Source organism: Lissotriton vulgaris, unplaced genomic scaffold (assembly GCF_964263255.1).
Source record: "Lissotriton vulgaris unplaced genomic scaffold, aLisVul1.2 SCAFFOLD_1504, whole genome shotgun sequence".
Taxonomy (NCBI): domain Eukaryota; kingdom Metazoa; phylum Chordata; class Amphibia; order Caudata; family Salamandridae; genus Lissotriton; species Lissotriton vulgaris.
Window position 1 is genome coordinate 258,871 of NW_028242284.1, and position 26,883 is coordinate 285,753.

General features: G+C 45.9%; 1 protein-coding gene across 2 annotated transcripts in view; it reads left to right on the forward strand.

Annotated features, from left to right (window-relative positions):
* LOC147669008 (NADH-cytochrome b5 reductase-like) overlaps positions 1 to 8,924 on the forward strand; it is a 192,184-nt gene extending 183,260 nt beyond the window's left edge. For both annotated transcript variants that reach the window (XM_086948287.1, XM_086948286.1), the window contains exons 7-8: positions 2,745 to 2,948; positions 8,550 to 8,924. In XM_086948287.1, coding sequence (XP_086804413.1) covers positions 2,745 to 2,948; positions 8,550 to 8,753 — 408 coding nt within the window. In that variant the 3' untranslated portion in view covers positions 8,754 to 8,924. The remainder of the gene's footprint in view (positions 1 to 2,744; positions 2,949 to 8,549) is intronic.
* Positions 8,925 to 26,883: the final 17,959 nt, after the last annotated feature.

Consider the following 26,883-nt stretch of genomic DNA (forward strand, 5'->3'; position numbering starts at 1 on the left):
GGGTCCTAGCTTTGAAGGGTTCACCAGCCAGTGGGTGGGAGAGACTCCTGGGCACTCCTTAACCAATGGGGAAAAGGCTACCTGGGGCAACCAAGTTCCTTTTTTCCGTAGTTCCTGTTTGCATTAGTGCAAACAATCTCACAGCCCCCCTCACTCTCAAAATCCATGGTGGGGAAACCTTTTTCCCTATTGTGCAGAGCCTGAGTGCGCAACCAGAGGTGTGGCCAGGGTAGTGTGCATACTCTTTTTTGTGATCACTCAAAACTGGTTCTGAGGATAGGTTTCCTCCTACTGGGTTTTGTGCCATTCTGGCTGAGGGGGAAACAATGGGACTTTCCAAGTGTCACCTAACATTTGCTTGTGACATGACAGACCCCTTTGAATTTAATTAAGTTCTTGGGCTTAGCCTAGCTGTTCTTCCGGCCAGGAAAAGAACCACCTCCCCAGTGCAAGGCCATTGTCCTTGCTCTGGGAGCTCTTTCACACTTAATTCAGTTCACACACTGGCTGGGCAGTTGATGGAGAGCTAAGGCAAATTAGCCACCAGCACCTTCAGGTAGGGTAAAGGCATTTTTTTAAATTACATTTTCATACATCTACTAACAATATGACTTTACTTATTAAATATAAGAAATACGTCTTTAAATGGAGTCTGAACTGATACAGGCCAAACGTTTCAGATTAAAGTATCTAATCTATACTTAGACATTCCCTCTGTGGCAGCTACAGCCTGGCCAGTGGCAATGCCGTTTTGGGCATAGTCACTGGAGGAGCATTCCATTTCTAATGTCATACATGTTCTACTCTTCAGTACTTTGCACCCTACCTTCTGGGCAGCAAGGTGCACTTAGGGGTAACTTTTTAAATGTTTATAACAATGTTTTCCCACCTGTCAAAATGGTGATATTGACAGGTTTGTGCAGCAGGGTTCACCCTGCTGCTGTCAGGCCACATAGGATAAGGCCTGAAGCCATGTTTTCACTGGCACTGTAATGGATGGCATGATAGGTGCTGCAGTCCACAAGTGGCATTTAACTTTCTATGCCATGGATGTATTTCAGTCCCACATACTCTGGCCTTACAGGAAAGGTAAATGTGCTGGTCAGGTTTTCAGCCAATTTCGACATGTTCAAGGGGTCAGAGCGCATACACTAGGCATTGGATAGTAGTGTTCCAGTGTTAAAGTTCAAGATTACCAGCAGGCAAGACCCAAAAAAATGAAAAACTGGGGGTGACCACCGAAAACGGGTTCACTTTGTGAAAATCACACATTCCTCTTATACTAGCATTTCCAAATGTTGTCAGCCACCTAACATGTATGGCTGTATTTGTTCAGTAAATTTTAATTATACCAAGCCATATATAGTTTTCAAGCATACTGTATGCTGTCATTGAGACAGCAGTCTAAACTTAGGTCCTCTGTATCACGTGCCAGCAACTGGTCTATGTGTCTAAACCAGGTCTTAATTTGAGCCAGTGGTTTCCGATGCCCAGCACTGACAATCATCAACACTGGTGCTTTTCATGGGCACCAGTTAAGGACACATTCATTTATGGGAGTTAACTGATTCGCCCAGTATCACAGGGTGTTGAACTGACGCTGAGACTTGAACCTGGTTCTCCAGCTCCGAAGTCGGCAGCTCTGCCCATTACGCCACATCCTTTTCCAACTTTCATGGTTAGTAGTTGGTTTTGTTTTAGGCGGCGCTAACAGGAGAAATGGGCTAGTGAAAGATGCCTCCTGATGAGAGCCCCGGCACTTTTGTTTACAAATTAACCACTGGTCTAAACCTGCCCTTCTTGATACCTTTGTTACCAGTGATGTCAAATGGAGCCGGGGGGGGGAGGATGGGGGGGGGGAAGGGAAGAGGTCTCTCATGCTCAGCTGCTCCTTTTGCTACACAAATGTGCAAACAATACTCCTTTGCAGAATCATACGGAAGTTACGTAAGTTACGGATATTTCTTTCTTTTTCCTTCCAAGAAGGATCTCTACAAGGCATGCGCCACAGAGAAGTCAACAGTGTTTCTTCTCCATGCTGTTAATTTGAACAGTGCCAAAGCCATTGAGTTTCTAGGCAAAAAATATGGCACTCGAGCACACACTGTTAGTATATCCCTTCAAATGATTCATCTGCTCTCCTCAGCCATACGCCTGTTACACACATTTCTTAATCCTAGATGTAGTCTTGTTTGTGTGCAGTCCAACCCGTCTTCCATGTAACACCTATCATTATTATACCATGGCTTTGCCCCACACAACACCTGTCTCCACCACCCTCTTTGATGAAAAAGACTGCCAAGGACAGCACATACAGGGCATGCATACCGTTTGTAAACATCAGGTGCATGTGGTGTCTGTCTTTTAGTGCAGGTTTGATGCAAGCTGCTGTTCTGTTTAGGCCTTCCCAATTCAAGATGGCTGATGGTCTAGATGACCTTACAGTGCCTGTGGGGAATAAATATGGGGGGAAACAGCCCAAATTGTAGGATTGTCGAAATGAGTGCCTTACGTTTGATTCAGGTGCTGTCTACTGAGGTTGTTTAATGGGTTTCCCCAATACCTGGAGATCAGCATAGACATGTGTCTGCTTCCAATAAAATAACTGGCGCTTCGCTCCCTATGAAGAACTGAAGTTGAAAGTTGAATGGATGTTTGATTGAAAGTGTTATTAATAACAACTGCTGGCATACGAGCGCTACAACAAAGCTCCTAAATGAAGTCCTGTTTTGCCTTCTTTTCAGTATGGACAGCTTCTAATGCTGGCGGCTGGCACTGGGATTGCACCAATGCTTCCCATCATGCAACACATCACCGACAACGAAGACGACGAAACCTTTGTGACCCTGGTTGGATGCTTTAGGAATTGTAAACATATTTACATGAAACCTCTTCTTCAAGACCAGTCTCTTTTCTGGAATATTAAAATCTTTTATGCACTGAGCAAGGTAAAGTACCCTATGTTGTGCTTGCTATACACTGACGAGCCCCTTGCGTCTGCGTTGGTGATTCGTGGGTGTTGTGAGTCAGTGAGTTTGATTTGCTCTGGCAGCAATCAGATCGGATCAAGTGGGCAGCGTTATGCCGCCTACGTCACAGATGGCACAAACACTCTTCTCTATCATTAACTAATCCAAAGCTCTTGCTATGGAGTCCGCTTAATTCTTACCTCTACCTTAAGACATGCCCTGAAGATGTTTCTGTTGTGGCCTGGGCGTATATAATTGCCTCAGCATTTCTTAAAAATACTCCTCGTTTACTTCGACTGCACATTTTTGGTTACACCAACAATAATGATTTATCACCTGATGTGCATAGGTAGTGGGAGCCGTTTTTCAGGTTTTATCCTTCAAAGTTTACTTTCCTGACAGTGATAGAAATAAAAACAAGCATTGGTAAATGCATTATTTTTCGCCCAGCGCACAAGTCCTAAAAAAAGAAGTGGGGGGACTAATCTAGTTAGGCAGTATGCCAGTGACATCAGGGCATGCGACATCACGGCACACAACATCAATTCGCTACATCACAGTGCACGACATCACAGCATATGACATCACACATGGCATCAAAGGAATTGACATCATAGAAAGTGGCATTACAAGCCACAACTTTACAGGAAGTGGCATCACAAGAAGTGACATCAGATGTAAAGCCCTCACATATAGGTTTAGCAGGTCTATCATGTGTACGTTTGAGCGCATTGCGAGGATAATAGCACAGTGAGCTATGGAAGATATGTGACTTCTACACCTTGCAATGCCCCACTTGTATGTAACACATCATGTACATTCATTTACAAACATATAATTTATTGTACATGTAATATGCCTGTGTTGATGTACCCCCTGCATTGGAATGATCGGGCTATATAAGAAAAAATAGTGGTACTTAAATTATTTCAACGACTCTCCAGGAGAAGCTTACTTCCCTACATAAATGCAATTTGTTTTGTTGTAAATACTGGGTAAAGATCAACACATCTGATATTCTTACAGTGCATGCATATCTCCTAAACAGGGACTGAACAAAGTGAAAAGCTGCCTCTCTTAAGTATGTGTGAAGTGCTAACAAGGTGTGAGCATTTGTTTCCCCTCTGCTTCATTTGTGTCAGGTGTGAGGCTTCTGGCTGCTCCCAGCCAAGAGTCTCGAACAAAAGGAGGCCTGATGACCCCTCGGCCTATTTAAGACTCCAGCAGGAGCGTTAAATAAGAAAGCCCCATCCTGTTCCCGCCTGCACGTTGTTGCTTTTTGCAGAAGGAAAACAGACAACGTGCTGGCGCTGCTGAAAGTGTCCCTGTGTTTGGAAATTACACTGGGACGATTTCAGCACATTATTCAGTGGGGCCCAAATTCTCGGCAGGGTGGACGGCGTTCACCCTATGATAAAAGTATTTGGACGCCATCCATCCACATGTACCCCTTACTCATTCCCTGGTTTTGCCTATGTGATTAACGATAAGCTGTTTTTTGTTGTAAGATGAAGCTTACTGAGTAGTTGTACAATATAAGTTAATGAAAGTGTTATGACTTGTTTACGTAGAAAAAGGTAATATATTGTGCTGTTACTTGTGGTATAGTGCAGGTAGGTAATAGCAAAATTTAGAAAAATGAAATGAAAGAGGGATATAGTATAACTAATTGATGTAATACCAATATTATGTGTTTAGAGGAGTTCTGACAACTTTTGGGCCGGTGCCACTGCGCCTGCTGCATCATTGAAATCATGATCCAAGTGCCTGCAAGGTAACTGCGCTTGTGACTGCTTATTTAGTAGTTACATATAGCAATATTTGGTGTTTTGAGGCGTTCTGACACCTTTTGGCCCCTGTGCTACTGCACCTTTCAAATCACGTCCCTATCGCCTGCTAGATAAATGCACTTGTGACTGTCTTATTTAGTTGTCAAATTTAGCGTTTGGCCCTTGTGCCACAGCAGCTGCTGCACCATTCAAATCAAGCCCATTTTAACTGCACGGTAACTGCAATTGTGACTCCTTGTTTAGTAGTCAAATAAAGCAATATTATGTGTTCAGGTAAGTTCTAACCACTTTTGGGCCCAGTGCTGCTGCACCTGCTGCACCATTCAAATCCTTAACCTGTTGTCTGCAAGGTAACTGCTCGTGTGGCTGCCTGTTTAGTAGTAAAATATAGCATAGCTCTTGTATATTACCTTTTTTCATACAGGGTTTGATATAGCTCCAACTTGACCCGAAGTTATTGCTTTACATGAGAACACATTCATTTTTGGCACATGGAGATTACATGATGTTACGTGATGTTGCATGTCCTTGCTTAGACTCGAACCTTTAAGCCAATTCTTCTCCCCTTTATTATTATTTTTTTGGGGGGGAAATCTTTTTATTACACCCACATGCAGAATATACACAATTGACATCAGTATTGCATTTTTTTCCATCTTTGAAAATACATGGACAACATGTCTCCAGTTACCTTATTCCCGTCGTTATTCAAGGTCAGTCAGCGGCACACAAACCATCCCTCTATATTTGTTCCATGCCCCCATATCTTGGTCCATTTTTGCGGGCAACCTCTACCCTCTACCCTCAAAAACCGATCTTTCAGCTTGCATACACCAATTCATGTCTGTCACCGGGTCGGTATCGAGGACCGTTCATAAGCCTCCATGACATTGCAGTGTTATGCTTTACGACTATATATCCCAGGGAAAACCAAGTTATTTCTTTCGCAGTTAGGGCCGTCGCATCCCATATGTTGAGGGGGCACCATCGAGGTGAGACCTCCAACATGTTCCCACACAAAGATAGCATTTTTTATGTTACTGTGTCCGCCCCCCATAAAGTGCTCTCAAATAATTCCCTCGGGTCATATTCCTCCCCTTTATTTTAAACATGTAATATTTATTACAACATTTTGAGATTGATTATAATGACCAAATAGATTACGTTGAAAAAATCAATCCGATAATGCCTACGAACGGCAAAGAATGATACTGAGGTATGAATAGGAAATGCCACAAATGGCTAAAGCAACTGCTTTACACAACTAATTAAAATCAAGCATTCCAGCATACTGTTAGAAGCTCTCTGCCATTTCTGTGGGAAGAGATCTTATCTTGACAGTGAATGGGGATTAAACAAGGGTGAACTGTTGTAAGAGATCTAATCTTGACAGTGAATGGTGCTTAAACAGTGTGACCAGCTTTAGTAAAAGTATTGTAAATGCGTGCAGCCAGGGGAAGTTAACCAAAAAAAGTTCCACACAAAAGCGAATGAACACAGTAATTCGGCTATGGGAACTGATACGAGCCCCCATTTAAGATATATTAAATACAAGATCTGCGCAAGTGCTGTGCAGGTGAAGCTTAAAAAGAGGCCACAGAGTTAACCTTTCCTTTTGCTTATTAAATTATTACAATTTTGTGTTTGGTCACTCTGAATTCCTAGCCCCGCCATTTTGTCTTCAAAGACGCTGTCAGTTGCAGAAAAGAATAAATATTGCTCTATGAAAAGGCTTCACCTTCATATACCTTTATGAGACAGATTCTACATAAACTTACTTAAAATGTCCAGTATTGAAAACTGGACATCCCACTGCTCTGTTGGTGTAATCATACCTCTCAAACACATAGACGACAATTTTTGACAGAACATACTGTCATGCCTCACAATATCATGTGCGACATAATGATGCTGTAGATTAGGCACACACTGAATGTGTGGCACACAGTTCTACCGATGAGATCAATGTGCTTTGTTACTGATAAAATACTGTATGTTTGCCTCCTAATTGTCCTATAGGATCACACATGTTTGCAAACAAACATTTTAAAGTGTAAAGCCTGAGAGTTATGGACACAGTGCTTCCAGGAATGGTGCAAGAATTTTTAGTGTTTGAAGGAATATGCTATTTTGCCACAGAATGTTTCCCTGTAAACAGAGGAGAGGATGTAGCCTTACGGCTAGAGCGGTCGACCTTGAAGCTGGGGAACCGGGTTCGAGTCTTGGCAACAACGCTCAACATCCTGTGATTCTGGGCAAATCATTTAATCTCCCTGCGCCTAACAAAAATGAATTTGTCCTTCTGTAACGCAATTGGTGCTCATGTAAAGCGCTCTGATACCTGATGTCTCGGGGGCAAACAGCATTTACAACGCTGGTAATACCACGTGGGTAGGTTACAACGTGGACGTTACATCATTTGCGTTGTTACCACGCGTGGCATTACATCGCAAGTCGTTTCTACGACTTGCGCTAGATGGCGCGCAATACCAGGGAATATGTTGGATTTTAAATCCAACATTCCTTGCTGATTGCACTAATTGGAGTAGGAATAGTAATTTATACTATTCCTAAGTCCAGCTCGCCATCTAGCGCAAGTCGTAGAAACGACTTGCGATGTAAAGCCATGCGTGGTAACAACGCGGACGATGTAATGTCAGCGTTGTAACCTACTGCGGGGTAATTGATGGAGAAGTAACGTCATACATTCTTCTTGGGTCTAGTCGCGCTATATAAAACTCCCCACAAAAAAAACAGGAAATGTTTTAAGCCATATGCTCTTTTGACTCATAAGTAGACGGAGCAAAAACGCCTATGAAGCATTGACCCTGAGTAACCCCTTCACATTCATCAACCTCCTTCCTAACTTTGTCGACTACATTCCTCACTGTGACTTCTTCTGTCACGCATCAGTGAATAGAACCTTTTATACAATAACTTCAGTTACCGCACATCCTTGGGCATAATTTATTGCATATATCTGCATATTTGAGCAAAAAGCAGATTATACTGGGGGGAAACTACCTGGTAAATAATAGGACACCTGGATTTTGTTGCATTAAGTACAACAATCTGCACGCTGTGGCCCATTTTTGAGGGTCCATCCTGGAACAAGTGATCATTATCTCAGCCAGTTATTTCTGAACACATTCGTGTCAGATTTTATCAGATGTGATAATCGCATCTGACTATGAGGCATTCACGATTAAGGCCTTTGGTTTCTTTATAAGCTTATTTGTTGAGGGACATTGTTAATTTTATTTTGAAACTCAAGGTTATTACTTGTGCATGGTCCTCACTTCAGTTATTTTGGTGTCTATTCCACACCACGAAAAAGTGAGACAGAATATAAAGTAATGAGTAAAAATAACAAAAGTGGTGGGGAAAATGGAAATAGCGATTCCAAGAAAGGTGGCAGTCTTAATTGGCAGTACTTCTTATCCCTACACCCTTACTTTAATTTTAATATCAGTACAATTATTTAAAAAAAACCTTTATATAACACGCAACAGTTATGGCCATTGTTTGAAAAATATATATATACCTTTGCAAAGAAAAATAGCAGTTGGCGCAAGGATTTGCTTTCATATATGAAATGCGTACTGCAATACCCACAGTATAGCCAATGAGAGTCGCTGCTTGCTATCAGCTATTGTACAGGAGGGTTGATTAAGATAGTTGAGGGTGTTTCTTTTTCCGCTCAAACGTTCATTTGTTTAACTTGTTTTCTTTGCTCAGCTGATGGCCTTGAGTGCTTTCAATTGATTTTTCCCTTCTTTTGTACTTTTAGGAAGAATCACTGGATGACCTTCCCTGGAGCTATCGAGAAAGAACACATCTAGGCCGCATAAATTGTGACTTCCTCAGACATGTGATGGACTCCTGTCGAACAAAACCATTTGTGCTCATATGTGGTTCCTTGACATTTAATAAGGACATGGCTGACTGTCTGAAAAGCCTCGCTGTACAAAAAGAATCATGCTTCATATTTTAGTATTTGTAGGTGGACACCTTTTTTTATCTGTATTCTTCAGGCAATTTTTCAAATTTGCATTTTTTGTTTCACTAGGTCTATTTCCTGAATATTTTATCACACTGGTAATCAGTGTTTTTTAAAATAAATAAATGCTATCTTTTTAACCATTTTTGTCTATCATTTTTGGAACTGAATAAACATATTTTTCACGCCAATAATAAAGAAAAATCGATAGAACCAAAATCTGTGGTATTAATTGTGAAAATACATAAACTCCCGTCGAACAAAACCATTTGTGCTCATATGTGGTTCCTTGACATTTATTAAGGACATGGCTGACTGCCTGAAAAGCCTCGCAGTACAAAAAGAATCATGCTTCATATTTTAGTATTTGTAGGTGGACACCTTTTTTTATCTGTATTCTTCAGCCAATTTTTCAAATTTCCATTTTTTGTTTCACTAGGTCTATTTCCTGAATATTTTATCACACTGGTCATCAGTGTTTTTTAAAATAAATAAATATAAATTTTATTTTGAAACTCAAGGTTATTACTTGTGCATGGTCCTCACTTCAGTTATTTTGGTGTCTATTCCACACCACGAAAAAGTGAGACAGAATATAAAGTAATGAGTAAAAATAACAAAAGTGGTGGGGAAAATGGAAATAGCGATTCCAAGAAAGGTGGCAGTCTTGGATGGCAGTACTTCTTCTTATCCCTACACCCTTACTTTAATTTTAATATAAGTACAATTATTTAAAAAAAACCTTTATATAACACGCAACAGTTATGGCCATTGTTTGAAAAATATATATATACCTTTGCAAAGAAAAATAGCGGTTGGCGCAAGGATTTGCTTTCATATATGAAATGCGTACTGCAATACCCACAGTATAGCCAATGAGAGAGTCGCTGCTTGCTATTAGCTATTGTACAGGAGGGTTGATTAGGATAGTTGAGGGTGCTTCTTTTTCCGCTCAAACGTTCATTTGTTTAATTTGTTTTCTTTGCTCAGCTGATGACTTGAGTGCTTTAAATTGATTTTCCCTTCTTTTGTACTTTTAGGAAGAATCACTGGAGGACCTTCCCTGGAGCTATTGCAGGATGCCCGTGGTCCCTGCAAGGGACCCCATAGGAGGGCAGGCCCCGTAGTATCACCGAGGATGCAGACAGCCAGCTCATCCGGGAGGGGTGGGCGGCGCGAGGGACAGGGGAGAGGGGCGGGGTTATAGGTATATAGGGGAGGCCCCTCCTCCCACGCGCTCTCTTTGTCTGCTGCACCCTCTCCCGCCAGGTCACATCCTTGGCTGCCACCAGGCCCATCCAGCCGCAACGGCTGTAGCCAGTCCCCCCCCACACCCGTCCAGGTCCCTTAATCGGCCTTCCACCTTCTGCCGGTGCACCCCAGCAGCCAACATTTGCTGGGATTCAGGTTAGGACAGGACTACTACTATGACAGGTGCATGCCCATGGGGTGCTCCATCTCGTGTGCATTTTTTGAGGCATTCAGCACTTTCATTCAGTGGGTACTGCAAGCGACAGAGGGAGTGGACAGCATGACCCACTACTTAGATGATTTCCTGTTTGTAGGAAGGGAGGATTCCCCAGATTGCGCTGAGGCATTAGCAAAGTTCCAAAAGGTTACAAAACATCTAGGAGTGCCCCCTGGCTCCGGGTAAAACAGTTGGGCCGGCACAAGTATTAGTTTTCCTGGGGGTGGAGATCGACACCAGGGAAGGGGAAGCCAGGCTCCCACCAGACAAGGTCAGCGACCTGGCTTCACAGATACAGACAGTACTGAGAAAGGACAAAGTATCCCTGGAAGACATACAAAGCTTGCATGGCAGACTAAGTTTTGTCACCAAAGTGATCCCCGCGGGCAGGGCCTTTGCGCGCAGACTAGCTAAGACAGCCGCCAAGATTAAGCGCAGACACCATGAAGTGAGGCTGAGCAAGGGAGTAAAAGAGGACTTGAGGATGTGGGGTGAATTTTTGGAGCAGTTTAACGGCTCGGTAATCTGGAGAGACCCCTGGACTAGCAGCCAGGAACTAACGCTGTTTACAGACGCATCAGGCAGGGAGGGATTTGGCGCGATCCTAGCGAGAGAGTGGTGCGCAAAGAAATGGCCTAATGCGTGGAAGAAAAGAATAACAGCCAACATAACTGTCTTGGAGCTGTTCCCGATTGTGGTGGCCTTCCACCTATGCTAGCGGCAAAGAGGGTGGTATTGTGGTCCGACAACCTGGCCGTGGTTCAAGCAATCAACACTCAGTCCGCTAGCTGCGCGCTCGTACTATGCTTGCTCAGGGAATCAGTAAAGGTTTGCCTGTACAACAATGTAGAGTGCAGGGCTAGGCACATCCCTGGGGCACAAAACACAGCTGCTGACGCCCTCTCACGTTTTCATTGGCAGCATTTCCGGGAGGCGTGGCCGAGAGCGAGGGAGGAGATGACACCTTTCCCGGCGCGGCTCTGGCACCTTCTGCAGTGGCGCGGCGCATTAGAGAGCTAGGCGAGCTGTCCCTGGCCCCCCGGACCATGAAGAGATACCAGGCATGCGTGGAAAAATTCTGTGAAGTCATGGGCCCATGGGAGCAAGCAGCCCCCTCCAGGGGGATAGGGTCCAGGCGTTCATGATATGGGCAAAAAATTGGGGGAAAAGCCACTCATGGATGGCGGGGCACCTATCGGCCATCGGGCACCACGCAAAGCTGCTCGGGCAGGAAGACCCCACCGCATTGTTCACAACCACGGCGGCACTCAAAGGTTGGGCCAGAGTGGTGCCCAAGTCGCTCGACCAGAGGGCCTCTATCGACTATGAAACATTACAAGGGATGTTAGATGCCCTCCCTTCTGTCGCCCAGTCCGCATACGAAGCATCCCTCTTCGCCTCCACTTTTAGCTTAGCGTTCTTTGGGGCATTTAGAATAGGAGAACTGGTGGCACTGTCCAAGACAGAACCAAAACCTAGGGCACTGCAGATGAGGGATGTGCGCTTGACAGCTGACTCAGTTGAAATATTATTACAATTCTCAAAAACGGACCAGGCGGGCAGGGGGGGGGGACATTTCCCTGCACCGCCTGGGGAACGTCAGGTATTGCCCGGTGGCTCTGCTGGCCGCCTTCCTGGCCAGCCGCCCTCGCACAGATGGTTTGTTACTAATACACCTGATGGCTCCCCGGTCACCAAATTCCAGGTGGAGCACGTGATGCAAGGGTGCCTGTTCCTTGCTGGTTACAATAGAGGGGGGGCCAAATACAGCTCTCACTCATTCAGGATTGGGGCCGCCACCAGGGACTTCAGGGAGGGCCTGCCTGCAGAGATAATTAAAAGGGTGGGGCGCTGGGACTCCAACTGTTATAAAAGTTATGTGACGCCAGTACGTGTGATACAACCTGTAATCAGAAATGTCCCAGGGAACAAGTAAGCAGAGAGGGAATCTGAGATAATCAGGCGCCACTATGGGTGGCCGTTACATTGTACAGTTGTGGAGTGTGGAATAAACTAAAACTTTTCATATCATTGTGTGTTTATTTCAGGAACGAATGTGTGGGTGATGGGGCACTACTATGTCGCAAGAATTGCAAGATGGGTGGAGGCTGTTACTTGGAAACATGGTTTCACCAACACCAATATATCCTGGTTTGGATTCCCGGGAATGCCCTGGGCTGAGCTTTTAGGAACGCTGCGCAGGACTTTGAAGGAGGGTAGACCGCAGCCGCACATCATAGTGGTGCATCTGGGGGGGAATGACCTAGTGGCAGAAGGCAAGAGGCGACTGCTGGAAGCAATGAGGGGGGATTTAAGCACACTGAGCAGCGAGCTGAGATCATGTGGCCTTTTGTGGTCTGAGATGACACCTAGACCCATATGGCACGGGGCGAGATCCCAGGAACATTGGAGGTAGCTCGCAAGCGCGTAAACGCAGCCATGCGCAAGTTCACAGAGATGCGAGGGTAGGTTTCATAAGACACGGCCTGCTGCACGCCAAATCGGTCGGCTGCTGGGAAACTGACGGGGTGCATTGGTCTAAGGTAGGCATGGCAATATTCTTGCTAGACCTGGGTGAAGCTCTAGAGTCAGCCGGGTGCAAGTAGGAAGAGATCCAGGGGGCTAAGTGGCGGGGGCTCTGGGTGTAGCGGGTGCCACACCCAGGGCTGTGGAGGAGTTACAGGGTGATCCTGATACAGGAAAGGCACAGGAATAGGACCTGAAGCCTCCAGTGCTAAGCGCACCGTGCATAAGTCATACAGGCTTCAAGTCGTCCTTCTTGGGAACTTGGAGTACGACGGCGCCCTGTTAGTCTTTAGGGCGGTTGTAAACCTGAACAACCGGGGGCTTGCTTTATAGGCTCCGCCCAGCTGGGGAAGGTGTGAGTCACTCTCCCTTGTTCAGCGGGCGGAGTTGGTGGACGATAGGTTCACCGGTGAGAGGAGTAGATCCTCCCAGGTACCACACCGGGCTATGGCCGCTGGTGTCTTTCTTGGCTGAACTTCAGGTGCCCTGCAACCAGGGGTTGCGGGGCGAACGGGATCGCCTGTAAGATAACCCACCTTTCATTTGTATACCAAATAAACCTGCAATGTTATCTCTCCAATAACATTGTGTCTGTGTATTATTGTAGAATATTGTGGGGTTGCGGGCGGCGGTGTAACGATGGAGATACTATGCAAGATGCCCGTGGTCCCTGCTGGGGACCCCATAGGAGGGCAGTCCCCGTAGTATCACCAAGGAAGCAGACAGCCAGCTCATCCGGGAGGGGTGGGCGGTGCGAGGGACAGGGGAGAGGGACGGGGTTATAGGTATATAGGGGAGGCCCCATCTCCCACGCACTCTCTTTGTCTAACATTTGCTTGTGACATGACAGACCCCTTTGAATTTAATTAAGTTCTTGGGCTTAGCCTAGCTGTTCTTCCGGCCAGGAAAAGAACCACCTCCCCAGTGCAAGGCCATTGTCCTTGCTCTGGGAGCTCTTTCACACTTAATTCAGTTCACACACTGGCTGGGCAGTTGATGGAGAGCTAAGGCAAATTAGCCACCAGCACCTTCAGGTAGGGTAAAGGCATTTTTTTAAATTACATTTTCATACATCTACTAACAATATGACTTTACTTATTAAATATAAGAAATACGTCTTTAAATGGAGTCTGAACTGATACAGGCCAAACGTTTCAGATTAAAGTATCTAATCTATACTTAGACATTCCCTCTGTGGCAGCTACAGCCTGGCCAGTGGCAATGCCGTTTTGGGCATAGTCACTGGAGGAGCATTCCATTTCTAATGTCATACATGTTCTACTCTTCAGTACTTTGCACCCTACCTTCTGGGCAGCAAGGTGCACTTAGGGGTAACTTTTTAAATGTTTATAACAATGTTTTCCCACCTGTCAAAATGGTGATATTGACAGGTTTGTGCAGCAGGGTTCACCCTGCTGCTGTCAGGCCACATAGGATAAGGCCTGAAGCCATGTTTTCACTGGCACTGTAATGGATGGCATGATAGGTGCTGCAGTCCACAAGTGGCATTTAACTTTCTATGCCATGGATGTATTTCAGTCCCACATACTCTGGCCTTACAGGAAAGGTAAATGTGCTGGTCAGGTTTTCAGCCAATTTCGACATGTTCAAGGGGTCAGAGCGCATACACTAGGCATTGGATAGTAGTGTTCCAGTGTTAAAGTTCAAGATTACCAGCAGGCAAGACCCAAAAAAATGAAAAACTGGGGGTGACCACCGAAAACGGGTTCACTTTGTGAAAATCACACATTCCTCTTATACTAGCATTTCCAAATGTTGTCAGCCACCTAACATGTATGGCTGTATTTGTTCAGTAAATTTTAATTATACCAAGCCATATATAGTTTTCAAGCATACTGTATGCTGTCATTGAGACAGCAGTCTAAACTTAGGTCCTCTGTATCACGTGCCAGCAACTGGTCTATGTGTCTAAACCAGGTCTTAATTTGAGCCAGTGGTTTCCGATGCCCAGCACTGACAATCATCAACACTGGTGCTTTTCATGGGCACCAGTTAAGGACACATTCATTTATGGGAGTTAACTGATTCGCCCAGTATCACAGGGTGTTGAACTGACGCTGAGACTTGAACCTGGTTCTCCAGCTCCGAAGTCGGCAGCTCTGCCCATTACGCCACATCCTTTTCCAACTTTCATGGTTAGTAGTTGGTTTTGTTTTAGGCGGCGCTAACAGGAGAAATGGGCTAGTGAAAGATGCCTCCTGATGAGAGCCCCGGCACTTTTGTTTACAAATTAACCACTGGTCTAAACCTGCCCTTCTTGATACCTTTGTTACCAGTGATGTCAAATGGAGCCGGGGGGAGGATGGGGGGGGGGAAGGGAAGAGGTCTCTCATGCTCAGCTGCTCCTTTTGCTACACAAATGTGCAAACAATACTCCTTTGCAGAATCATACGGAAGTTACGGAAGTTACTGATATTTCTTTCTTTTTCCTTCCAAGAAGGATCTCTACAAGGCATGCGCCACAGAGAAGTCAACAGTGTTTCTTCTCCATGCTGTTAATTTGAACAGTGCCAAAGCCATTGAGTTTCTAGGCAAAAAATATGGCACTCGAGCACACACTGTTAGTATATCCCTTCAAATGATTCATCTGCTCTCCTCAGCCATACGCCTGTTACACACATTTCTTAATCCTAGATGTAGTCTTGTTTGTGTGCAGTCCAACCCGTCTTCCATGTAACACCTATCATTATTATACCATGGCTTTGCCCCACACAACACCTGTCTCCACCACCCTCTTTGATGAAAAAGACTGCCAAGGACAGCACATACAGGGCATGCATACCGTTTGTAAACATCAGGTGCATGTGGTGTCAGTGTCTTTTAGTGCAGGTTTGATGCAAGCTGCTGTTCTGTTTAGGCCTTCCCAATTCAAGATGGCTGATGGTCTAGATGACCTTACAGTGCCTGTGGGGAATAAATATGGGGGAAAACAGCCCAAATTGTAGGATTGTCGAAATGAGTGCCTTACGTTTGATTCAGGTGCTGTCTACTGAGGTTGTTTAATGGGTTTCCCCAATACCTGGAGATCAGCATAGACATGTGTCTGCTTCCAATAAAATAACTGGCGCTTCGCTCCCTATGAAGAACTGAAGTTGAAAGTTGAATGGATGTTTGATTGAAAGTGTTATTAATAACAACTGCTGGCATACGAGCGCTACAACAAAACTCCTAAATGAAGTCCTGTTTTGCCTTCTTTTCAGTATGGACAGCTTCTAATGCTGGCGGCTGGCACTGGGATTGCACCAATGCTTCCCATCATGCAACACATCACCGACAACGAAGACGACGAAACCTTTGTGACCCTGGTTGGATGCTTTAGGAATTGTAAACATATTTACATGAAACCTCTTCTTCAAGACCAGTCTCTTTTCTGGAATATTAAAATCTTTTATGCACTGAGCAAGGTAAAGTACCCTATGTTGTGCTTGCTATACACTGACGAGCCCCTTGCGTCTGCGTTGGTGATTCGTGGGTGTTGTGAGTCAGTGAGTTTGATTTGCTCTGGCAGCAATCAGATCGGATCAAGTGGGCAGCGTTATGCCGCCTACGTCACAGATGGCACAAACACCCTTCTCTATCATTAACTAATCCAAAGCTCTTGCTATGGAGTCCGCTTAATTCTTACCTCTACCTTAAGACATGCCCTGAAGATGTTTCTGTTGTGGCCTGGGCGTATATAATTGCCTCAGCATTTCTTAAAAATACTCCTCGTTTACTTCGACTGCACATTTTTGGTTACACCAACAATAATGATTTATCACCTGATGTGCATAGGTAGTGGGAGCCGTTTTTCAGGTTTTATCCTTCAAAGTTTACTTTCCTGACAGTGATAGAAATAAAAACAAGCATTGGTAAATGCATTATTTTTCGCCCAGCGCACAAGTCCTAAAAAAAGAAGTGGGGGGACTAATCTAGTTAGGCAGTATGCCAGTGACATCAGGGCATGCGACATCACGGCACACAACATCAATTCGCTACATCACAGTGCACGACATCACAGCATATGACATCACACATGGCATCAAAGGAATTGACATCATAGAAAGTGGCATTACAAGCCACAACTTTACAGGAAGTGGCATCACAAGAAGTGACATCAGATGTAAAGCCCTCGCATATAGGTTTAGCAGGTCTATCATGTGTACGTTTGAGCGCATTGCGAGGATAATAGCACAGTGAGCTATGGAAGATATGTGACTTCTACACCTTGCAATGCCCCACTTGTATGTAACACATCATGTACATTCATTTACAAACATATAATTTATTGTACATGTAATATGCATGTGTTGATGTACCCCCTGCATTGGAATGATCGGGCTATATAAGAAAAAATAGTGGTACTTAAATTATTTCAACGACTCTCCAGGAGAAGCTTACTTCCCTACATAAATGCAATTTGTTTTGTTGTAAATACTGGGTAAAGATCAACACATCTGATATTCTTACAGTGCATGCATATCTCCTAAACAGGGACTGAACAAAGTGAAAAGCTGCCTCTCTTAAGTATGTGTGAAGTGCTAACAAGGTGTGAGCATTTGTTTCCCCTCTGCTTCATTTGTGTCAGGTGTGAGGCTTCTGGCTGCTCCCAGCCAAGAGTCTCAACAAAAGGAGGCCTGATGACCCCTCGGCCTATTTAAGACTCCAGCAGGAGCGTTAAATAAGAAAGCCCCATCCTGTTCCCGCCTGCACGTTGTTGCTTTTTGCAGAAGGAAAACAGACAACGTGCTGGCGCTGCTGAAAGTGTCCCTGTGTTTGGAAATTACACTGGGACGATTTCAGCACATTATTCAGTGGGGCCCAAATTCTCGGCAGGGTGGACGGCGTTCACCCTATGATAAAAGTATTTGGACGCCATCCATCCACATGTACCCCTTACTCATTCCCTGGTTTTGCCTATGTGATTAACGATAAGCTGTTTTTTGTTGTAAGATGAAGCTTACTGAGTAGTTGTACAATATAAGTTAATGAAAGTGTTATGACTTGTTTACGTAGAAAAAGGTAATATATTGTGCTGTTACTTGTGGTATAGTGCAGGTAGGTAATAGCAAAATTTAGAAAAATGAAATGAAAGAGGGATATAGTATAACTAATTGATGTAATACCAATATTATGTGTTTAGAGGAGTTCTGACAACTTTTGGGCCGGTGCCACTGCGCCTGCTGCATCATTGAAATCATGATCCAAGTGCCTGCAAGGTAACTGCGCTTGTGACTGCTTATTTAGTAGTTACATATAGCAATATTTGGTGTTTTGAGGCGTTCTGACACCTTTTGGCCCCTGTGCTACTGCACCTTTCAAATCACGTCCCTATCGCCTGCTAGATAAATGCACTTGTGACTGTCTTATTTAGTTGTCCAATTTAGCGTTTGGCCCTTGTGCCACAGCAGCTGCTGCACCATTCAAATCAAGCCCATTTTAACTGCACGGTAACTGCAATTGTGACTCCTTGTTTAGTAGTCAAATAAAGCAATATTATGTGTTCAGGTAAGTTCTAACCACTTTTGGGCCCAGTGCTGCTGCACCTGCTGCACCATTCAAATCCTTAACCTGTTGTCTGCAAGGTAACTGCTCGTGTGGCTGCCTGTTTAGTAGTAAAATATAGCATAGCTCTTGTATATTACCTTTTTTCATACAGGGTTTGATATAGCTCCAACTTGACCCGAAGTTATTGCTTTACATGAGAACACATGCAAACACAACAGGTGATGGACCGAATGTGGATCAATGTCACACACTCACCCCAGTCCAAAGATCTGGGCCCAAATCCATCGTTTTTTTGCACTCCACACCACCCCGGGTTAGACAATGGCGATATGCAAATCAGCTCTGACCCTGTGCCCCATGGGAACAGTCCAGTCCGAACTACAAAAGCCATGTCCTTCCCAGAACGGAATCAAGCATCCGAGGACCGGACCGGTTTCGAGGTAACACCTCTCATCAGCCCGGCTAGCTTGACTCCAGTGGTGTGGAGTGCCTGGGACCCACGTCTGGGCATCCCCAGCGCACTTAGGGCGGAATATGCAAACACAACAGGTGATGGACCGAATGTGGATCAATGTCACACACTCACCCCAGTCCAAAGATCTGGGCCCAAATCCATCGTTTTTTTGCACTCCACACCACCCCGGGTTAGACAATGGCGATATGCAAATCAGCTCTGACCCTGTGCCCCATGGGAACAGTCCAGTCCGAACTACAAAAGCCATGTCCTTCCCAGAACGGAATCAAGCATCCGAGGACCGGACCGGTTTCGAGGTGACACCTCTCATCAGCCCGGCTAGCTTGACTCCAGTGGTGTGGAGTGCCTGGGACCCACGTCTGGGCATCCCCAGCGCACTTAGGGCGGAATATGCAAACACAACAGGTGATGGACCGAATGTGGATCAATGTCACACACTCACCCCAGTCCAAAGATCTGGGCCCAAATCCATCGTTTTTTTGCACTCCACACCACCCCGGGTTAGACAATGGCGATATGCAAATCAGCTCTGACCCTGTGCCCCATGGGAACAGTCCAGTCCGAACTACAAAAGCCATGTCCTTCCCAGAACGGAATCAAGCATCCGAGGACCGGACCGGTTTCGAGGTAACACCTCTCATCAGCCCGGCTAGCTTGACTCCAGTGGTGTGGAGTGCCTGGGACCCACGTCTGGGCATCCCCAGCGCACTTAGGGCGGAATATGCAAACACAACAGGTGATGGACCGAATGTGGATCAATGTCACACACTCACCCCAGTCCAAAGATCTGGGCCCAAATCCATCGTTTTTTTGCACTCCACACCACCCCGGGTTAGACAATGGCGATATGCAAATCAGCTCTGACCCTGTGCCCCATGGGAACAGTCCAGTCCGAACTACAAAAGCCATGTCCTTCCCAGAACGGAATCAAGCATCCGAGGACCGGACCGGTTTCGAGGCACTCCACACCACTGGAGTCAAGCTAGCCGGGCTGATGAGAGGTGTTACCTCGAAACCGGTCCGGTCCTCGGATGCTTGATTCCGTTCTGGGAAGGACATGGCTTTTGTAGTTCGGGAGGACATGGACTGGACTGTTCATGGACTGTTCCCATGGGGCACAGGGTCAGAGCTGATTTGCATATCGCCATTGTCTAACCCAGGGTGGTGTGGAGTGCAAAAAAACGATGGATTAGGACCCAGATCTTTTGACTGGGTTGAATGTGTGACATTGATCCTCATTCGGTCCATCACCTGTTGTTTTTGCAATTCCGCTATAAGTGTACTGGGGATGCCCAGACGTGGGTCCCAGGCACTCCACACCACTGGAGTCAAGCTAGCCGGGCTGATGAGAGGTGTTACCTCGAAACCGGTCCGGTCCTCGGATGCTTGATTCCGTTCTGGGAAGGACATGGCTTTTGTAGTTCGGACTGGACTGTTCCCATGGGGCACAGGGTCAGAGCTGATTTGCATATCGCCATTGTCTAACCCAGGGTGGTGTGGAGTGCAAAAAAACGATGGATTAGGACCCAGATCTTTTGACTGGGTTGAATGTGTGACATTGATCCTCATTCGGTCCATCACCTGTTGTTTTTGCAATTCCGCTATAAGTGTACTGGGGATGCCCAGACGTGGGTCCCAGGCACTCCACACCACTGGAGTCAAGCTAGCCGGGCTGATGAGAGGTGTTACCTCGAAACCGGTCCGGTCCTCGGATGCTTGATTCCGTTCTGGGAAGGACATGGCTTTTGTAGTTCGGACTGGACTGTTCCCATGGGGCACAGGGTCAGAGCTGATTTGCATATCGCCATTGTCTAACCCAGGGTGGTGTGGAGTGCAAAAAAACGATGGATTAGGACCCAGATCTTTTGACTGGGTTGAATGTGTGACATTGATCCTCATTCGGTCCATCACCTGTTGTTTTTGCAATTCCGCTATAAGTGTACTGGGGATGCCCAGACGTGGGTCCCAGGCACTCCACACCACTGGAGTCAAGCTAGCCGGGCTGATGAGAGGTGTTACCTCGAAACCGGTCCGGTCCTCGGATGCTTGATTCCGTTCTGGGAAGGACATGGCTTTTGTAGTTCGGACTGGACTGTTCCCATGGGGCACAGGGTCAGAGCTGATTTGCATATCGCCATTGTCTAACCCAGGGTGGTGTGGAGTGCAAAAAAACGATGGATTAGGACCCAGATCTTTTGACTGGGTTGAATGTGTGACATTGATCCTCATTCGGTCCATCACCTGTTGTTTTTGCAATTCCGCTATAAGTGTACTGGGGATGCCCAGACGTGGGTCCCAGGCACTCCACACCACTGGAGTCAAGCTAGCCGGGCTGATGAGAGGTGTTACCTCGAAACCGGTCCGGTCCTCGGATGCTTGATTCCGTTCTGGGAAGGACATGGCTTTTGTAGTTCGGACTGGACTGTTCCCATGGGGCACAGGGTCAGAGCTGATTTGCATATCGCCATTGTCTAACCCAGGGTGGTGTGGAGTGCAAAAAAACGATGGATTAGGACCCAGATCTTTTGACTGGGTTGAATGTGTGACATTGATCCTCATTCGGTCCATCACCTGTTGTTTTTGCAATTCCGCTATAAGTGTACTGGGGATGCCCAGACGTGGGTCCCAGGCACTCCACACCACTGGAGTCAAGCTAGCCGGGCTGATGAGAGGTGTTACCTCGAAACCGGTCCGGTCCTCGGATGCTTGATTCCGTTCTGGGAAGGACATGGCTTTTGTAGTTCGGACTGGACTGTTCCCATGGGGCACAGGGTCAGAGCTGATTTGCATATCGCCATTGTCTAACCCAGGGTGGTGTGGAGTGCAAAAAAACGATGGATTAGGACCCAGATCTTTTGACTGGGTTGAATGTGTGACATTGATCCTCATTCGGTCCATCACCTGTTGTTTTTGCAATTCCGCTATAAGTGTACTGGGGATGCCCAGACGTGGGTCCCAGGCACTCCACACCACTGGAGTCAAGCTAGCCGGGCTGATGAGAGGTGTTACCTCGAAACCGGTCCGGTCCTCGGATGCTTGATTCCGTTCTGGGAAGGACATGGCTTTTGTAGTTCGGACTGGACTGTTCCCATGGGGCACAGGGTCAGAGCTGATTTGCATATCGCCATTGTCTAACCCAGGGTGGTGTGGAGTGCAAAAAAACGATGGATTAGGACCCAGATCTTTTGACTGGGTTGAATGTGTGACATTGATCCTCATTCGGTCCATCACCTGTTGTTTTTGCAATTCCGCTATAAGTGTACTGGGGATGCCCAGACGTGGGTCCCAGGCACTCCACACCACTGGAGTCAAGCTAGCCGGGCTGATGAGAGGTGTTACCTCGAAACCGGTCCGGTCCTCGGATGCTTGATTCCGTTCTGGGAAGGACATGGCTTTTGTAGTTCGGACTGGACTGTTCCCATGGGGCACAGGGTCAGAGCTGATTTGCATATCGCCATTGTCTAACCCAGGGTGGTGTGGAGTGCAAAAAAACGATGGATTAGGACCCAGATCTTTTGACTGGGTTGAATGTGTGACATTGATCCTCATTCGGTCCATCACCTGTTGTTTTTGCAATTCCGCTATAAGTGTACTGGGGATGCCCAGACGTGGGTCCCAGGCACTCCACACCACTGGAGTCAAGCTAGCCGGGCTGATGAGAGGTGTTACCTCGAAACCGGTCCGGTCCTCGGATGCTTGATTCCGTTCTGGGAAGGACATGGCTTTTGTAGTTCGGACTGGACTGTTCCCATGGGGCACAGGGTCAGAGCTGATTTGCATATCGCCATTGTCTAACCCAGGGTGGTGTGGAGTGCAAAAAAACGATGGATTAGGACCCAGATCTTTTGACTGGGTTGAATGTGTGACATTGATCCTCATTCGGTCCATCACCTGTTGTTTTTGCAATTCCGCTATAAGTGTACTGGGGATGCCCAGACGTGGGTCCCAGGCACTCCACACCACTGGAGTCAAGCTAGCCGGGCTGATGAGAGGTGTTACCTCGAAACCGGTACGGTCCTCGGATGCTTGATTCCGTTCTGGGAAGGACATGGCTTTTGTAGTTCGGACTGGACTGTTCCCATGGGGCACAGGGTCAGAGCTGATTTGCATATCGCCATTGTCTAACCCAGGGTGGTGTGGAGTGCAAAAAAACGATGGATTAGGACCCAGATCTTTTGACTGGGTTGAATGTGTGACATTGATCCTCATTCGGTCCATCACCTGTTGTTTTTGCAATTCCGCTATAAGTGTACTGGGGATGCCCAGACGTGGGTCCCAGGCACTCCACACCACTGGAGTCAAGCTAGCCGGGCTGATGAGAGGTGTTACCTCGAAACCGGTCCGGTCCTCGGATGCTTGATTCCGTTCTGGGAAGGACATGGCTTTTGTAGTTCGGACTGGACTGTTCCCATGGGGCACAGGGTCAGAGCTGATTTGCATATCGCCATTGTCTAACCCAGGGTGGTGTGGAGTGCAAAAAAACGATGGATTAGGACCCAGATCTTTTGACTGGGTTGAATGTGTGACATTGATCCTCATTCGGTCCATCACCTGTTGTTTTTGCAATTCCGCTATAAGTGTACTGGGGATGCCCAGACGTGGGTCCCAGGCACTCCACACCACTGGAGTCAAGCTAGCCGGGCTGATGAGAGGTGTTACCTCGAAACCGGTCCGGTCCTCGGATGCTTGATTCCGTTCTGGGAAGGACATGGCTTTTGTAGTTCGGACTGGACTGTTCCCATGGGGCACAGGGTCAGAGCTGATTTGCATATCGCCATTGTCTAACCCAGGGTGGTGTGGAGTGCAAAAAAACGATGGATTAGGACCCAGATCTTTTGACTGGGTTGAATGTGTGACATTGATCCTCATTCGGTCCATCACCTGTTGTTTTTGCAATTCCGCTATAAGTGTACTGGGGATGCCCAGACGTGGGTCCCAGGCACTCCACACCACTGGAGTCAAGCTAGCCGGGCTGATGAGAGGTGTTACCTCGAAACCGGTCCGGTCCTCGGATGCTTGATTCCGTTCTGGGAAGGACATGGCTTTTGTAGTTCGGACTGGACTGTTCCCATGGGGCACAGGGTCAGAGCTGATTTGCATATCGCCATTGTCTAACCCAGGGTGGTGTGGAGTGCAAAAAAACGATGGATTAGGACCCAGATCTTTTGACTGGGTTGAATGTGTGACATTGATCCTCATTCGGTCCATCACCTGTTGTTTTTGCAATTCCGCTATAAGTGTACTGGGGATGCCCAGACGTGGGTCCCAGGCACTCCACACCACTGGAGTCAAGTTAGCCGGGCTGATGAGAGGTGTTACCTCGAAACCGGTCCGGTCCTCGGATGCTTGATTCCGTTCTGGGAAGGACATGGCTTTTGTAGTTCGGACTGGACTGTTCCCATGGGGCACAGGGTCAGAGCTGATTTGCATATCGCCATTGTCTAACCCAGGGTGGTGTGGAGTGCAAAAAAACGATGGATTAGGACCCAGATCTTTTGACTGGGTTGAATGTGTGACATTGATCCTCATTCGGTCCATCACCTGTTGTTTTTACATGAGAACACATTCATTTTTGGCACATGGAGATTACATGATGTTACGTGATGTTGCATGTCCTTGCTTAGACTCGAACCTTTAAGCCAATTCTTCTCCCCTTTATTATTATTTTTTTGGGGGGGAAATCTTTTTATTACACCCACATGCAGAATATACACAATTGACATCAGTATTGCATTTTTTTCCATCTTTGAAAATACATGGACAACATGTCTCCAGTTACCTTATTCCCGTCGTTATTCAAGGTCAGTCAGCGGCACACAAACCATCCCTCTATATTTGTTCCATGCCCCCATATCTTGGTCCATTTTTGCGGGCAACCTCTACCCTCTACCCTCAAAAACCGATCTTTCAGCTTGCATACACCAATTCATGTCTGTCACCGGGTCGGTATCGAGGACCGTTCATAAGCCTCCATGACATTGCAGTGTTATGCTTTACGACTATATATCCCAGGGAAAACCAAGTTATTTCTTTCGCAGTTAGGGCCGTCGCATCCCATATGTTGAGGGGGCACCATCGAGGTGAGACCTCCAACATGTTCCCACACAAAGATAGCATTTTTTATGTTACTGTGTCCGCCCCCCATAAAGTGCTCTCAAATAATTCCCTCGGGTCATATTCCTCCCCTTTATTTTAAACATGTAATATTTATTACAACATTTTGAGATTGATTATAATGACCAAATAGATTACGTTGAAAAAATCAATCCGATAATGCCTACGAACGGCAAAGAATGATACTGAGGTATGAATAGGAAATGCCACAAATGGCTAAAGCAACTGCTTTACACAACTAATTAAAATCAAGCATTCCAGCATACTGTTAGAAGCTCTCTGCCATTTCTGTGGGAAGAGATCTTATCTTGACAGTGAATGGGGATTAAACAAGGGTGAACTGTTGTAAGAGATCTAATCTTGACAGTGAATGGTGCTTAAACAGTGTGACCAGCTTTAGTAAAAGTATTGTAAATGCGTGCAGCCAGGGGAAGTTAACCAAAAAAAGTTCCACACAAAAGCGAATGAACACAGTAATTCGGCTATGGGAACTGATACGAGCCCCCATTTAAGATATATTAAATACAAGATCTGCGCAAGTGCTGTGCAGGTGAAGCTTAAAAAGAGGCCACAGAGTTAACCTTTCCTTTTGCTTATTAAATTATTACAATTTTGTGTTTGGTCACTCTGAATTCCTAGCCCCGCCATTTTGTCTTCAAAGACGCTGTCAGTTGCAGAAAAGAATAAATATTGCTCTATGAAAAGGCTTCACCTTCATATACCTTTATGAGACAGATTCTACATAAACTTACTTAAAATGTCCAGTATTGAAAACTGGACATCCCACTGCTCTGTTGGTGTAATCATACCTCTCAAACACATAGACGACAATTTTTGACAGAACATACTGTCATGCCTCACAATATCATGTGCGACATAATGATGCTGTAGATTAGGCACACACTGAATGTGTGGCACACAGTTCTACCGATGAGATCAATGTGCTTTGTTACTGATAAAATACTGTATGTTTGCCTCCTAATTGTCCTATAGGATCACACATGTTTGCAAACAAACATTTTAAAGTGTAAAGCCTGAGAGTTATGGACACAGTGCTTCCAGGAATGGTGCAAGAATTTTTAGTGTTTGAAGGAATATGCTATTTTGCCACAGAATGTTTCCCTGTAAACAGAGGAGAGGATGTAGCCTTACGGCTAGAGCGGTCGACCTTGAAGCTGGGGAACCGGGTTCGAGTCTTGGCAACAACGCTCAACATCCTGTGATTCTGGGCAAATCATTTAATCTCCCTGCGCCTAACAAAAATGAATTTGTCCTTCTGTAACGCAATTGGTGCTCATGTAAAGCGCTCTGATACCTGATGTCTCGGGGGCAAACAGCATTTACAACGCTGGTAATACCACGTGGGTAGGTTACAACGTGGACGTTACATCATTTGCGTTGTTACCACGCGTGGCATTACATCGCAAGTCGTTTCTACGACTTGCGCTAGATGGCGCGCAATACCAGGGAATATGTTGGATTTTAAATCCAACATTCCTTGCTGATTGCACTAATTGGAGTAGGAATAGTAATTTATACTATTCCTAAGTCCAGCTCGCCATCTAGCGCAAGTCGTAGAAACGACTTGCGATGTAAAGCCATGCGTGGTAACAACGCGGACGATGTAATGTCAGCGTTGTAACCTACTGCGGGGTAATTGATGGAGAAGTAACGTCATACATTCTTCTTGGGTCTAGTCGCGCTATATAAAACTCCCCACAAAAAAAACAGGAAATGTTTTAAGCCATATGCTCTTTTGACTCATAAGTAGACGGAGCAAAAACGCCTATGAAGCATTGACCCTGAGTAACCCCTTCACATTCATCAACCTCCTTCCTAACTTTGTCGACTACATTCCTCACTGTGACTTCTTCTGTCACGCATCAGTGAATAGAACCTTTTATACAATAACTTCAGTTACCGCACATCCTTGGGCATAATTTATTGCATATATCTGCATATTTGAGCAAAAAGCAGATTATACTGGGGGGAAACTACCTGGTAAATAATAGGACACCTGGATTTTGTTGCAT